The following is a 14,098-nucleotide window of genomic DNA, read 5'->3' on the forward strand; positions in this document are numbered from 1 at the left end:
TACAATCCTTTGGTATCATTATTGATTGTGATTCTCAGTTTCTCCTCCATTTGACCAGTGGAACTCCCTTCAGGCTGGCTCATGTGCCATTTCGTTCTGCTGCCCCGTTATTCTTTTGGTGCTTTCTTACTTTCTGGCACAAAAGGAAGTCCTGGCTCATCCTGCGCTTTCTCTGGAAGCAGCCATTTCTATGAGGAGCAACAGTGCCTTTTGCTTTTTGACGATTCTGAAACCTCCAGAGTGAGCAGGACGCACACACTGCCAAGTCACTTGGCAGTGGATCCAGGCAAGACCCCCAAGGTCATACCCATGTGTGTTCAGGTGGCACAAGACAGAGGCCTGGATCTGAGAGACATCTACATGCAGGCATGCTGAATGGCCTTTCTGCTTAACACTGGCTTGCAACTGCTCCTCCATAGTTAACATGCTTTTTAGAATATTTTTCTATTTATTTGAGAGACAGCTGTGAAGAGAGTGACAGCTCCCACCTGTCACTCCTGCAGATACCTACAACAACCAGGGGAGCTGACACTGAAAACCAGAGATGATGCAGTCCGGGTCTCCAGTGTGGGTGGCGGGGAACCAGTGACGTGAGCCATCCGCTGTTCCATCCATGGCATTGGCAGGAAGCTGGACTCGGGAGCCAGAGCTGGGAACAGAACACAGACACCACCACTAGGCCACACACCGGCCCCTGACATTCATTTGTTAAAAGGGAGATATTAGTTTCATAATATGTTTTTCCCTGTTTATAAAAGCCATTCCGTGTGGAAAGTTTGAGTACATACACCAACATACATACATATATGGACATGTGTAATGCCCCTAAGGCCGTAAGGCCTTTATTCTGTGTCTGTATGTGTGTTTTGTATGTGTGTATGTGCTTTAATGTGTTTATGGTTTTGTAAAGTCAGAAGTTTGTGCACATGTACATAGAGAGCCAGAAGTCTTGAAGGCTGTTCACCAGAGTGTTGAAAGTGTTTGTTTCCAGTCTGTAGAATTGAGAAAGATACATTTTTTAAATTCATTTCTTATCTCTCTCTTCATTTTTAAAAAATTTTTCGCTTTGATAAGCTTGCATTATCTTTGAAATCAAAATGATATGTGGCTTCAGTGAGCGTAATGATTCATAAAGCTGTGCGTACACATCGACTTATGCCTTAAATGACATTCCTAGCAATGAAAAAGATCATGTACGTGTGTGTGTGTGTACTGAGTTAAGGAGTGCATGTTTTTACGTCCTGGTCCATTCCTAGGCTGCTCAACAGAAAAGCCCCACCAGCCCCCTGTCCTCAGGTGCACCAGAGCCTCATCACGCGTGCTTCGCTTTCTCATTGTGGGAGAATGCACGCAACATTCCATCTGCCACCGCAACCGCTTTCACATGCACAGTGGAGTGGCATCAAGAACATTCACGTGGCTGCGCAGCCGTCACCACCTTCCGCCCCTGAACTCTGCGTCTCCCCAGACTCCTGCCCCGATGAAGCACCAACTCCCTCCCTCAGTCCCCGGCAGCCCCCCTCCACACCCACATCTGTGAGTTTCATGCTCTAGGGACCTAATGTAAGTGGTTCACTGAAGAGAAGAGAGAACCCCAGTGCCCATGGCCCCCAAAGTCACGCCAAGGGGAATAGCCGAATCTCCGAGAAAGGTGTGTTGAATGGTGTGTGAGAGAACGAGAAAAGCCTGTGCCTCACGCTCTGCTGGCTTCCCCAGGGCCTCTTCACCTGATCCCGTCCCTGTGCTGCGACGAGGCTTGCGGTGCCAACCGGGCAGCTCTAGCTTGTGGGGCGCATTCTGCAGCCACCCTACAGGAGAGGTAACCGTGTGCTTTTAATCAGCAGTTTCCTGGTCTCCTGTTCTATGTTCTACTGATCAACTGGCTTTCAAATGAAACTATGGGGACATCACTTTTTTTTTAATTTTTCAAAAAAATTTTTAAATTGTTATTTATTTGAGAGGCATAGAGACAGAGAGAGCTCCCACCCACTGGCTAACACCTCCAAATGCCTGCAACAGCCAGGATTGGGCTGGGCTGAAGGCAGGAGCTGGGAATTCAATCAGGATCCCCACGTGAGTGGCAGGAACTCAGTTCTTTGAGTCATCCCTTTTGCTTCCCAGGGGCTCCATCAGCAGGAAGCTGGAGTCAGGAGCTGGAGTTGGGCCTCACACCCAGAGACTGCAGTCTGGGATACAGTTATCTTAACTGCTAAGCCAAAATTCCACTCCAGAACATCATTTTCTAAATAGCATTAGTGGCCTCTGGACACTGGAGATGTCAATTCTTTTGCAAGAGTTAGTGGGTAGGTCTCTCAATATTGCTAATACTCAGTGCAGCATTCTTTGTATTCTACTCCCCATTAATTGTATTTTCATGATTTTTGACACTTTCATCATCATGTATAATATGTCATGTACTCAGGACCAACTGTCATAGGATTTTAGAATGGTATTTATGGAAGCTCAGTCAACACCTTGGAAACTTTGTGTTTGGGACATTGGATCAGTCTGTTTTAATTAGAAATGAATGTAAAAGCAAATGGGATAATTTGATTTACTGAGGCAGGTTTATAATAGGAAGCACTAGAATTTTAATGGAAAATAAATTGCCCTTTCATCCAAAAAAAAAAAAAAAAGTTAGTTCTAGCTAAGATGCTGCATTGTGGCCGTTTTCTGTCACCAGACAGTACATAAAGACCTCTGAATTCTGTGTTCAGGAGCGCAGGGGCAGCTGGGGATACCATGGCAGCCTTCTTCGGGTCCCCTTCGCGGTCCGTCTGTGGCGAGTTCTCGGACGCCTGGCCTCTGATGCAGGATGCCACTGGTGGTGACAGCATCTCCTTCTGTGACTCTTACTCTGAACTCGCTGGAGAGGATCTTCATTCCCTCAATCCAGAAAACGAAAGCGCAACATCTTTGGATCCAGACAGTGGTCAGGATTTGGTGGGCGGAGCAGCTCCCACTGAAAGTCATTCTGAAAACTCTACAGAAAACACGGACTCCCCCAAATACAGGAGCGCGCGGGCAGAGCCAGCAGCAGCTCAGGATGCACTGTGTGCTGGAAGCCAGCTGGAGCAAGAGAGCAGCCGCACTGGGAATGCAACCACTGCCCCGGCCCTCCAGGTAAGGCGTGGACTGGTTTCAGTATAACCTAGGGCCCTGGCTTACGTAGACCGGAAGGGATGGAACTCGACTCCCACCGTAAAACCTGGAGGAACCTAATGCAGTTTTCCCTTTTTTCATTAATTCTTATATGTTAAAGGAGAATGTTTTACAATAAAATGCTAAGGGTCTTTTAAAAAAAGAGCCAATCTGTAACAGGTGGCTGCTTCTTTAATTTCTTCATTGAAAATCCTACTGGGGCCTGCGCTGCTGGTTAAGCCATTGCTTGCAACGCTGGCCTCCCATATGGATGCTGGTCCATGTTCCAGCTACTCCTCTTCCAAGTCAACTCCCTGCTAATATGACTGGAAAAACAGCAGGTGCTCCCACTTAGACGGGGTGGCCCTGCATTGTGGACTGGCTCCTAACTGAGGAGGAGGACGCGTTTCTGTCTGGGAGGTGTAGCAGGGACAGCTACAGCCATAGCCGGACTTCTGTCCTTATTTGGGGGTGAGGCTGTGATTTCTAACTCAGGCTGCATCTGTTTCTAAAAAACTGCGTTTTTACACAGTGTTGCGTGGGTGGTTTAAGGCCACCTGGAATCTGATGATAGTATGGCTCAGGATAAAACGATAGGAATGACAGCCTCCGTTTGTCTGTGTGTCTCAGTTTTAATCGGTATTTCCCCGTACATATCATCCCAGAAGGGAACAGAACTGAGATATTTGGAGCATCGTTTTCTGGCATATTTGAGAGGATGAAGCCAGCCTGTTACTTACAGGAAAGCTTTGATGTTGTTTTTAGATGTCAACAGGCAGGACCAGAAAGAAGCGTAGTGGCCAGGGAGTGCAGTGGAGGATGGCTCAAGTCCTTGGGCCCTGCACCCCATGGGAGACCAGGAGAAGCACCTGGCTCCTGCCATTGGATCAGCGCAGTGCACCGGCCACGGTGCACCGGCCACAGCGCGCCGGCCGCGGCAGCCATTGGAGGGTGAACCAACGGCAAAGGAAGACCTTTCTCTCTGTCTCTCTCTCTCACTGTCCACTCTTCCTGTCAAAAAAAAAAAAAAGTTAAAAAAAAAAAAGAAAAGCTAGGAGTAGGGGCCGGTGCCGTGGCACACTAGGTTAATCCTCTGCCTGCGGCACCAGCATCCCATATGGGTGCCGGTTCTAGTCCCGGCTGCTCCTCTTCCGATCCGGCTCTCTGCTATGGCCTGGGAAAGCAGTAGAAGATGGCCCAAGTCCTTGAGCCTCTGCACTTCATGGGAGACCCAGAAGAAGCTTCTGGCTCCTGGCTTCGGATTGGTGCAGCTCCAGCCGTGGCAGCCATTTGGGGAGTGAACCGATGGAGGGAAGACCTATCTCTCTGTCTCTCCGTCTCACTGTCTGTAATTCTAACTTTCAAATAAAATAAATAAAAAATCTTGAAAGAAAAGATAGGAGTGAACCTGGGTTCTAGTTTTCCAGTCTGTTAAAATCTCCACTTTTTCCTTATTGGCAACATAAAGACAATTAGCCACCCAGTGTAGGGTTCATGTGTTTCTTATCATGGCAGCTGATCAACAGTTGTTCAAGGGGCAGGTGCCACGGCATGATGGAGTAAGCCGCCACTTGGGATGCCTGCATCCCGTATCGGGGCCAGTGGGAGTCCTGGCTGCTCCACTTCCAGTCAGCTCCCTGCTAGTGCACCTGGCAGGCAGTGGTTGATGGCTCAAGTGCTTGAGTCTCTGCCACCCATGTGGGAGACCTGGATGGGCTTCCTGGCTCCTGGCTTTGGCTTAGCCGGCCATTTGGGAAGTGAACCAATGGCTCGTTCTCTCTCTCTCTCTCTACTTTTCAAATAAAATGAAAGTTAAAATAAACTTTAAACAAATTTTAAATATGTCATTCAAGAGAACTTTAGAAGCTTTTATTTCTGGGTAACCTTGGACCTAGAGGAAAATGAAGGGCTGCTGCGTGAGGTCAGGGCTCACTTGCGGTAACGGCGGTGGCCAGTGTGTCGTCCCTTCCTGCGGAGAGGCAGGGCTTCTGGGATGAGGACAACGCAACAGCTCCCGATTGCTGAGGAGTTCGCCCCAAGAAGAGTGGGAGTACTCCGGGAGAAGCAGTATCCTTTTCTTAATGCTTTCTGACCCGTCTCTGATAGTTCAGTGGAAGCTTTCGGTTGAAAGGCTAAGCTGCAGACACAGATCAGCACCATTCATGAAACGTCTTTGTTCTCTGAAAGAAGGGAACAGAGAATCCCAAAGCCCTTCCCTGCACGTCAGTTCTCTTGAGGAGCGCTGTCGAAGAGGGAACAAGCCCTAAGTGCTTGAATGAGGGCGCAAAGCAGCCCAAGACCTGTGGATGAACACATTGCGGCTGCTTCGGGCTGCTTCCTCGTCTTTCAGCCCCTCGCTGCAAATGTTGGCTGGCTAAGACTTGGTATGAAAACCTTTATTCTCAGAGGACTTGAGTCACCTGGCTCTCTGAACATGAGCCTCACGTCCGAACGGTGTTAAATTCTTGTAGAGTGGTCAAATCTATGTGTCATAACTCACTGCAGTTCTCCTTTAGCAACTGCCGCTTGCAAGGTGTGTTGTTAACGCTTTACCACTGTTGCTCTTTGTAGGAAGCTTAAAGGCCGCACCTGTCTGCAGTGGAGGCGTGTGTCTGCAACCCAATGGGCACTCCACGTGGGCTTTCAGACTGCTCAGACTGGACCATGCATGAGCTTCTGGTGACGAGATAAATCTGAACCAATCGGATGGCATTTGAAGCCTTTCAACCAGTTGCTTCTGAACCAGACCAGCTACAGCTGAAAAACCACAACAAAACAGCCAGGCTCGAGGCTAACTGTGACTCGTGACTCTCTGTGTCTTTCCTGACTGAGAAGCGTCTCTGCTCCTGGGCGACTTCAAAGACAGATGAGCTCTGTTGCACCTGCAAGAAAATGGACGCATCCCTGCTTGGTTGATGGTGACTGTGGCTTTCCGAGACTGAAGACCCACAGTGTACATTTGCATTGACATTTTCTCTCTGGAAATAATGTCATTATAGTCTGTTGTCCTACTAAGCAGTCCATGTCCAATTCATTACCTTAGCTTGTGTGTAGAATAGGTTCAAAGTGAGTTTCTACTTGACAAGATCACGTTTTCATCAGCTCAACAGATAAGCTCAGGTTGGAACTGACTTCCCGCTGCCTGCCTGAATCTTGGGCGTAGCAGGTGAAGGTAATTGGTCTAAGTAGGAATCAGAAGAAAGGTGTTTTTTTTTTTTTTTTTCCAGAATCTCTGCTTCTAACCTCAGCCCCTGCTGAAGTTACAAATACCTGCTGGTGCTGGGGAGCCAGAGGGGGCCTGGGGTAATGCGTGTGACCCAGAAAGGGGGACCCATTTCCCTGAGTTGAAAACCACTCCACACACATATCTTGGAGACTTCCATGCAAAGGTTAGCATACCCGTGTGAAAATCAGGTGATAGGGAAGCGCTTGCTGTCTCCGTCCCTGTGCCTGAGCTTAGAAGACCCAGACTTTCTGCTGTAGAAAAGTGGTGTCTATAAACATAATGATCTTTTCACCTGTGTCGGATCTCACACTAAGGGCTCTGTACATGACAGCGTCTCAGGTTGCCCTGCTACTGAAGGAGCCTTCAGTGAGAATGCACCTTCCTTTAGACCCAGAAGGAAAAGCACAGTGTGTAGGTGGGCAGTCGTTAGAGCAGGACACTGGAGTGTTCCCCCAGTCCTGCTAGATCGTCAGCACACAGACTCCTATTGCAGTCGATGACCTTGGCGATCAAAGCACAGTTCCTCCACCAAGGTGCTCCGTCTTCTACCACCTCGGGGTGCGCGCACTGGAATTGTCTCAAGGGCTAAGAAAGTAATCCGTCCTGAAGCAGGGAACGCCTGATTTACTTTTGCCCTTGATCTTTAGGACTTAGCTGAGCAGGGGTTTTTTATTTTGTTTTGTGTGTGTGGTTTTTTTTGTTTGTTTGTTTTGTGTGTGTGAGCTCGGTCGCTTTCACAGCTAACAATGGATTTGGGCGTTTGAACGTCAGTGTGGCAGAGTGCACTAACGTGCTTGTTTGGGAATTGTCCTGTCCATGTCAGCAGCCTTTACCCACATGTTAACAGGACGTAAAATCAGTCCCCCCCTGCACCCCCCGGGAGAGTTTCAGCTTTTCACTTCCTACCCCGTGGCTCACTGTGCTAGACCTTGGTGAACCGTCATGAGCGGCCTTCCTGTGGCCCTGTCTTTGTGCATAGGTTCAGGCTCTGATGTGTGTGTAGTAGCCTGTCCGTGTCTGCTGCTGCTCATGACCTCAGTTCCTTCCCCTGAAACACGGAACGAGGGCGTCTCCTGGTAACGCAGGTGTAATGTTCCTAGTGCCCATCATAATTGGTTGACTTTTTTTTCTTTTCCTTGTTAAACTTCAACCAGTGGTTCTTCAACTTTGCTACTCATCAACTCTTATGAGAATTGCCTTTAGGAAACGCATGTTAAGTATTTTGGATTTGGCCACAAGAAGTCTCTGAAAACGCAGTCTCCTGGGTGACTTCCCTGGGACTCACGCATGTGCAGCATTGTTTGATGGTTTGTTATGCCGCAGGGATGATCAAAGCAGCTCAGGGCTGTGTTCCGTTGTGTAACCTGAATATAGTTTCCATATGTAAAGCCCTGATTACCTTCACAGCCAAACGCTTGCTGGAGAAAACTCTGGCCCCAAATCCTGAAACACCACGTTTGATCCGCAGAGAAATGCATGGGGTTGAAATGATTGCGTCTGATGCTGCATAGGGAAAATCCTGCGTTATTTTTATCAAGTTGAAGGCTTTTTTGTAACCACTACCTACTCTAGAAACAGACAATAATGGCATACTTTACACTCCTTATCCACACTTGAAAAAAACTCAGCTTGCATTTCAGGTTGCTGGAGTACCCTACCGCACTCAGTACGAGTGCTGGCATCGGGAATCTGTATCAGATAAACACCTGGCTCAGTGGGCACCACCCTGGTGGTTTCTCAGCTTGCAGAGGCTCCTTAATGAGATGAGATGAGGAATTCAGCAACCAACTCACAAGTTCTCTCATTTTGCATAGACGGAATATATTTTTAAATGTAGATTTTTCTACTTTAGATAAAGTATTACTGTTGCTATGACCTAGATTAAGCACTGTCGTTTGTGCATTTAAAAAAAAAAGAGAAAGAAAATGGAAGGAAAAAAAAATCCATCATTGCTTTAAGGTAGTTTAAATCACATATTTCATCATCACTGTTTTTCATACTGGAATTTATAAATTTGTAAATTATCATTTTCCTATACAAACAGTTTTGTAATATCTTTTTTATTTTTGAATAAAATTGTTCTGTGGTATTCCTATTTACATGTCCAGCAGGAAGATGATTGCTTTTGTGGATGCCTTGGTCCATGGTGGGGGGCGGGGCCCCCAAACCATGCTCCTCCAGATTGGACCCTCTCTGGCCTCTCAGCTTTTGGAAGGTGATTTGAAATCCTTCCTAGTGAACTGCCTGTATGAGGGCACTTGAAAAAGTCCATGGGAAATGGAATGCAAGTTTGTCTTGCTGCAAAACATTTTGAAATCCGTGCAAGTAAGAGATCTTTTTAAAAGTTCATGGAAGTAATTATTATGGAAAAACTATGCATGGATTTCAAAATTTTTTGCACCAAAATGAATTTAGCTTTCTTTAAAAAAAAAAAGATTCTTATTGATTTATTTATTTGAGAGGTAGAGTTACAGAGAGAGAGGTAGAGGCAGAGAGAGAGTCTTCCGTCTGCTGGTTCACTCCCCAAATGGCAGCAACGGCCGGAGTTGGGCCAACCCAAAGCCAGGAGCCTAGAGCTTCTTCCAAGTCCCTCACACACATGCAGGGGCCTAAGGACTTGGACCATCTTCTACTATTTTCCCAGGCCATAGCAGAGAGCTGGATCAGAAGAGGAACAGCCCCTGATATGGGATGCTGGTGCAACAGGCGGAGGCTTAACCCACTACGCCACAGCACCGGCCCCGAATTTAGCATTTATCCCAATTTTTTCCATGAACGTTTGAAAGTCCATTCATGTTTCTCAAGAATGTCCCGAGTTTGAAAAGCTTTTGTGGGGTTGGTGTTGTGGCATTGCAGGGACAGCTGACACCTGTGACACAGGCATCCTGTATGGGCACCTGTTCGAGTCCAGGCTGCTCCACTTCCAATCCAGCTCCCTGCTCATGGCCTAGGAAAAGCAGCCCAAGTGTTTGGGCTCCTGCCACCCACGTGAGAGATGTGGATAAAGCTCCTGGCTTCGGCCCAGCCCTGGCCATTGTGGCCACCTGGGGAGTGAACCAGTGGATGGAAGATCTCTCTCTCTCTCTGTAACTTTCAAATGAATAAATCTTAAAAAAAAAAAAAAGAAAGAAAGAAAAAAGAAAAGAAAGAACGAAAAGCTTAGTATTGAAATTGTGTCATGATCTCTTTGATTTTTTTTTTTTTTTTTTTTTTTGGCCCTTCGTTTTATAACACCAAGAGAGTTGGAGCTAAAGAGAAAGGTTTGTGTTCCTTCTTTGCGGAGGCCAGTCGGTACCCCTGCAGAGGCGCGGACTAGCGAGAGGACAGGAGGCACTTCAGAGAGCAGCAGCAGCACCGGGAGTTTCTTTGTCCACTCTGCCTTCTCTCCAGTCTCTCCCTGCCTTTCCTGCCCTCCCTGCCCCAGCAACCCCCAGTAAAACTTTTAAGGCTCTTATTAGATTTTGACAGAGGGTTTTAAAGGGACATGGAGCTCTCTTAGCTGCGGATCCCTGGTGTAAAACGACACCAGATTCCATGAGGCAAGGACAATGAATTCTCACCCCTTCCACAGGCCCCGCAGTTCTTGTGGACTTTCCTGCTGTCCACAGGGGCTGGGTGAGCTGTGGGTACCACACCTCCATCAACCAACTGCCTGCGAAAGAATAACTCAAAGCCTATAAGGCTCTCGCAAGAGGTCGGACGCATTTTAGTGGTAGTTATATCAGCAGCATGTAAGAGCACTTCAGGAAGTTCCTGGAAAAAGTGAAATTAAAGGTGAATTTGTTTTGGAGCAAAAAGAAAAAAAAAAACAACACTTGGAATCCTGGCATAGTTTTTTTTAATTAATATGCATTTTCAAAATCTTTTAAAAAAGATTTTTTTATTTATTTGCAAGGCAGAATGACAGAGAAAGAGGGAGCGACAGAGAGAAATCCTCCGTCTGCCGGCTGCAACAGCCAGGGCTGGGCCGGCATGAACCAGGAGCCTGGAACGCCACCCAGATCTTCCCAGGCGCATTAGCAGGGATCTGGATCTGAAGCAGAGCAGCCAGGACTCAAAACGGGGCTCCAGTGTGGGATCCTGGGAGGCCCCTGCACCCCAACATGGGCCTTCCATGAACTCTTTGAAGATCCCACATATGCATGGACTTCAAAACTTTCTGCACTAAAATAAACTTAGGTTCTAATTCTGTTTCTCACAAGCTCAGATGTACCCTCGCATTTCATGATTGCCACCATAATTAAAGCCTCTTTGCAGTTGGCTATCTGCCATCGTGTTCATGTCTGTCGGTCTGATTTTAACTCAAAAAGGTATTGTCTGATTTTTAAAAACACAAACTTGGAATCCAATAAGGATGTGAGTACAGCTTAAATTTCTCACCTGGTCGTCGTGACATTAAATGACGGTCTGAGAATGTCTAGAATCTTCTATAATGTCGAAACGTGTCAGTTAAGACCAAGTATGTGATGATAGAGATAGAATTGTGCTGAATCAAGTCAGCGTTCACGGTAACACTGATTTAGTTACATTTCGGCCCGAGGAGGGTCCCTGAGGCTTCTACCCAGGAGACTGAGCAGGCTGGTGCGGTCCTTGCATAAACCGCCAGTGGCATTTGAATTACTGTGATTAATGGCTGCTTCCACGTGAGCCTCTCCAGAAGACTTGCATTGCACACTGACAGCAAAACCACTCTTTCTAGAACCACGGGTGGTCTTCTGAGGCACGTTTCTGTTATTAGCCTGTAACAACAGAGAAACTACTCTTTATTTCCTCAATTTTTTTTAAGATTTACTTTGTTTTATTTGAAAGGCAGAATGACAGAGGAAGAGACAGAGAGAGAGAGAGATCTTCCATCTGCTGGCTCACTCCCCCAAATGGCCACAACAGCCTAGTCTGGGCCAGGCTGAAGCCAGGAGCCTGGAATCCCATCCAGTCTTCCCGTGGGGGTGGCCGGGCTCAAGTTTTGGGCCATCTTCTGCTGTTTTCCCAGGAGCATCAGCAGGGAGCTGGGTGGGAAGCAGAACAGCCAGGACTTGAACCAGTGCTCCAATACAGGATGCTGGCATCACAGGCAGCTGCTAGACGCACTGTGCCATAACGCTGGTCCCTTTCCTTCATTTCAAATGTCTGTCTGACCTCAGACAGACAGACCTGTGTTCTATCAGTGTTGTTGAGGACGGAACTTAATTAGCAGCACTGTGCTAAAAGAAATTTTCCTTACCTGGGTTGCTTATGCTTACTGGCCATCATCTTTTAATCATGTGTTAGTGTTAAAGGCAGCGGCCCCGCAGTCATTCCCCCCATCGCCACCTGCACACATCAGATAGAAATGGTTTCCCTTGACGCTCTAAACACACAGGCGAATTCCCCTGAGAAGACTCGTTCTCATAAGCGGCCATGTCCTGTGTTAATTTAGTCATCAACATACATTTGTATGGCAGCGGAGAGAATTTGCCCGAGTCCAAAGCAGGGCTGAATCGGATAGTAAGAAATGTGAGGAAGCCAGGTCTTGTGTATATTTATAAATTTAATGTTAATTGCAAAGATGCTAAGTACAAATCCTTAGGCTCAGGGGAGCAGTGCCCTTCTAGGTCCAGCCAAGTCAAGTGTGGCATTCAGCAGGCAGGTTGGGGTGACGGGGCCAGAGCTACCCTTGGAGAAACCCAGCTAGTTCTGGGACTGGGGCGAATAGGCATGAGGGGCAGGCAGGGTGCTGGCTGCAGGCTGAGATCCAGCTTTGCAAGCGTCCCAGGTACCCTGGCCACCCAGGGCTTCCAACTGGACGTTCTAGAGAACTGACACACAACACCGCTCTCCCAGAAGCTTGGCCGTTTACAGAATCAACAGCGCTCCGCCTCTCCAGGAGCAGGCCCCTTCTGCCTGGACAGGAAACGGGCCCCAGCCAGGGTCAGAGGTGAACAGGCCGTCTCCAACTCAAAAACCCCATCATCCAGGTCACCTCGGGCCAGTTTCTACTTCCAGTGGACAGTGAATGGCAGCTGTGCACTTGGGGCTTTGGCTGAACCGCCTGCCGCCCTCACACCAACACTCCGCCCCTGAGAAAAGAAAGTGCAGGAACCGTGAGTCCATTGCACCCTTCCTGGGCCTGCAACCTTCGGTCATGGCCTCCCCCACCCCAAGCCTTGGCCTCAGTCTGGGAGTCCTGCTGCACCCAAGCCCAGGTCACCAGGTCTGAGTCGGCCTGTAGGGGGAGTGCGTGTGTGTCCACCCATCTCCCGCCAGTCACCTGCAGCAGAGTCCCAGTCTTGCCAGATCATTTTTTCTCAACTCCTTACTCTTCCTCTTGGAAATGCCACTGCTGATGGGTCTCAGCTGGCTGAGCAGCGCCTCCCCTCCCCCTGCAGTCTGGCCCCTGGCTTCGGGGGTAGCAAGGCTTGCTTGTTGCTTTGTGGCTCCCTGGCCTGCTGAGTCTTCTACTCCAGGGGCCGAGGTCTCCCATGTGCCAGTGGCTGTGGCTGCGGGGCCTGTGTGTTCCCTGCACCCAGCATCACAGAAGCCATGCAAAGCTCTGGCTGAGTCCAAGGCCTTGTCAGATATTGTTTTATATAGTTTATATACATGAATACTTCTGTATATATAAAAGAATGCAAAATATGCTTTTATTTATATACATATTCCATTTTATTTCTTTGACAGGCAAAGAGAGAGAGAGAGATCTCCCATTCACTGGTTCACTCCTCAAATTCTCAGAACAGCCATGGCTGGGCCAGACTAAGACCACTAGCCCAAAGCTCAATCCAGGCCTCCCGGACAGCTGGCAGGGACCCAGGCACTTGGGTCATCGCCTGCTGCTTCCCAGGGTGTGCAGGCACTCCCATATGGGATGCAGGCATCCCAAGTGGCAGCCTCACGGATGCACTCATGTGGCTATGCTAACCACAAATAAATGCACTGAGAGACAGCTCGGTTAATAGATGTGCAACCAGAAGCAGAAGTCACACAGAAGGTTGAACAAACCCAGAAATCGCCCCCATGACCCACAGCCGGACTCAAGGGCATTTGCCCAGTGGGCTCCCCAAGGGCCTAGCACTCACGGGTAACAACTCCGGGAATAGCATGAACGGAGCTGCAGCTTTTGGGGGAATGAGTGTGTTAATGCCTGCGTCGCCAAAACCCAGCGTCGGGGCTGCGGAGGGGACGCGGGTCCACAGTGGCATTCGGGGAGCAGGGGCCTAATGTGGGCGGGGCTTAGAATGTACGCACATAGACAGAAATCGGTCCGGCTTCAGTTACTGCTGTCCCCTCCGCCTCACGTCCCTCACCACCTCTCTAAAGACTCCTAGACTCTCATCTCCTGCCTTGCAGCAGCACAGGTCCCAGTGGATGTGAGTCCGACCGAGGCACACAAAACAAACAAGGAGAGGCAGGGATGGGGGTGGGGGTGTGCAGCCCCTCGTGTCTTCCGGTAGACTTTGTGTTGCATTGAGGAATTTCACAATTAATTAATGCTCACAGGAACACCTGCGCTTGGCTGTCAGGTGCAGCGACAGAGGCACACCTCTGCACGTGTACTTTCCTGAGGTGGGGGCTGGGTGAGGAGGGGACAGGAGGCCAGGGCCCCCACCATGGCTTCTTCAGAGAATGTGATTTCTGAGACTATGAACCAGTCAACTACCCACAGCTTCATGGCTTCCGGGTTCCTCTCTGGGTGGATCCCCGTCAGATATCATGTTAGAGATAGCAAGGGCGATTTTGTGTGTCAGCTTGCCG

At 48.6% G+C, this 14,098-nt stretch overlaps 1 protein-coding gene across 3 annotated transcripts in view; it reads left to right on the forward strand.

Annotated features, from left to right (window-relative positions):
- TNFRSF19 (TNF receptor superfamily member 19) overlaps positions 1–8,462 on the forward strand; it is a 105,960-nt gene extending 97,498 nt beyond the window's left edge. For all 3 annotated transcript variants that reach the window (XM_008259905.4, XM_008259906.4, XM_008259904.4), the window contains exons 8-10: positions 1,717–1,819; positions 2,718–3,123; positions 5,713–8,462. In XM_008259905.4, the coding sequence (XP_008258127.2) occupies positions 1,717–1,819; positions 2,718–3,123; positions 5,713–5,721 (518 nt within the window). In that variant the 3' untranslated portion in view covers positions 5,722–8,462. The remainder of the gene's footprint in view (positions 1–1,716; positions 1,820–2,717; positions 3,124–5,712) is intronic.
- The last annotated feature ends 5,636 nt before the right edge of the window (positions 8,463–14,098 follow it).

This window comes from Oryctolagus cuniculus, chromosome 9 (assembly GCF_964237555.1).
Source record: "Oryctolagus cuniculus chromosome 9, mOryCun1.1, whole genome shotgun sequence".
In the NCBI taxonomy this organism is placed as follows: domain Eukaryota; kingdom Metazoa; phylum Chordata; class Mammalia; order Lagomorpha; family Leporidae; genus Oryctolagus; species Oryctolagus cuniculus.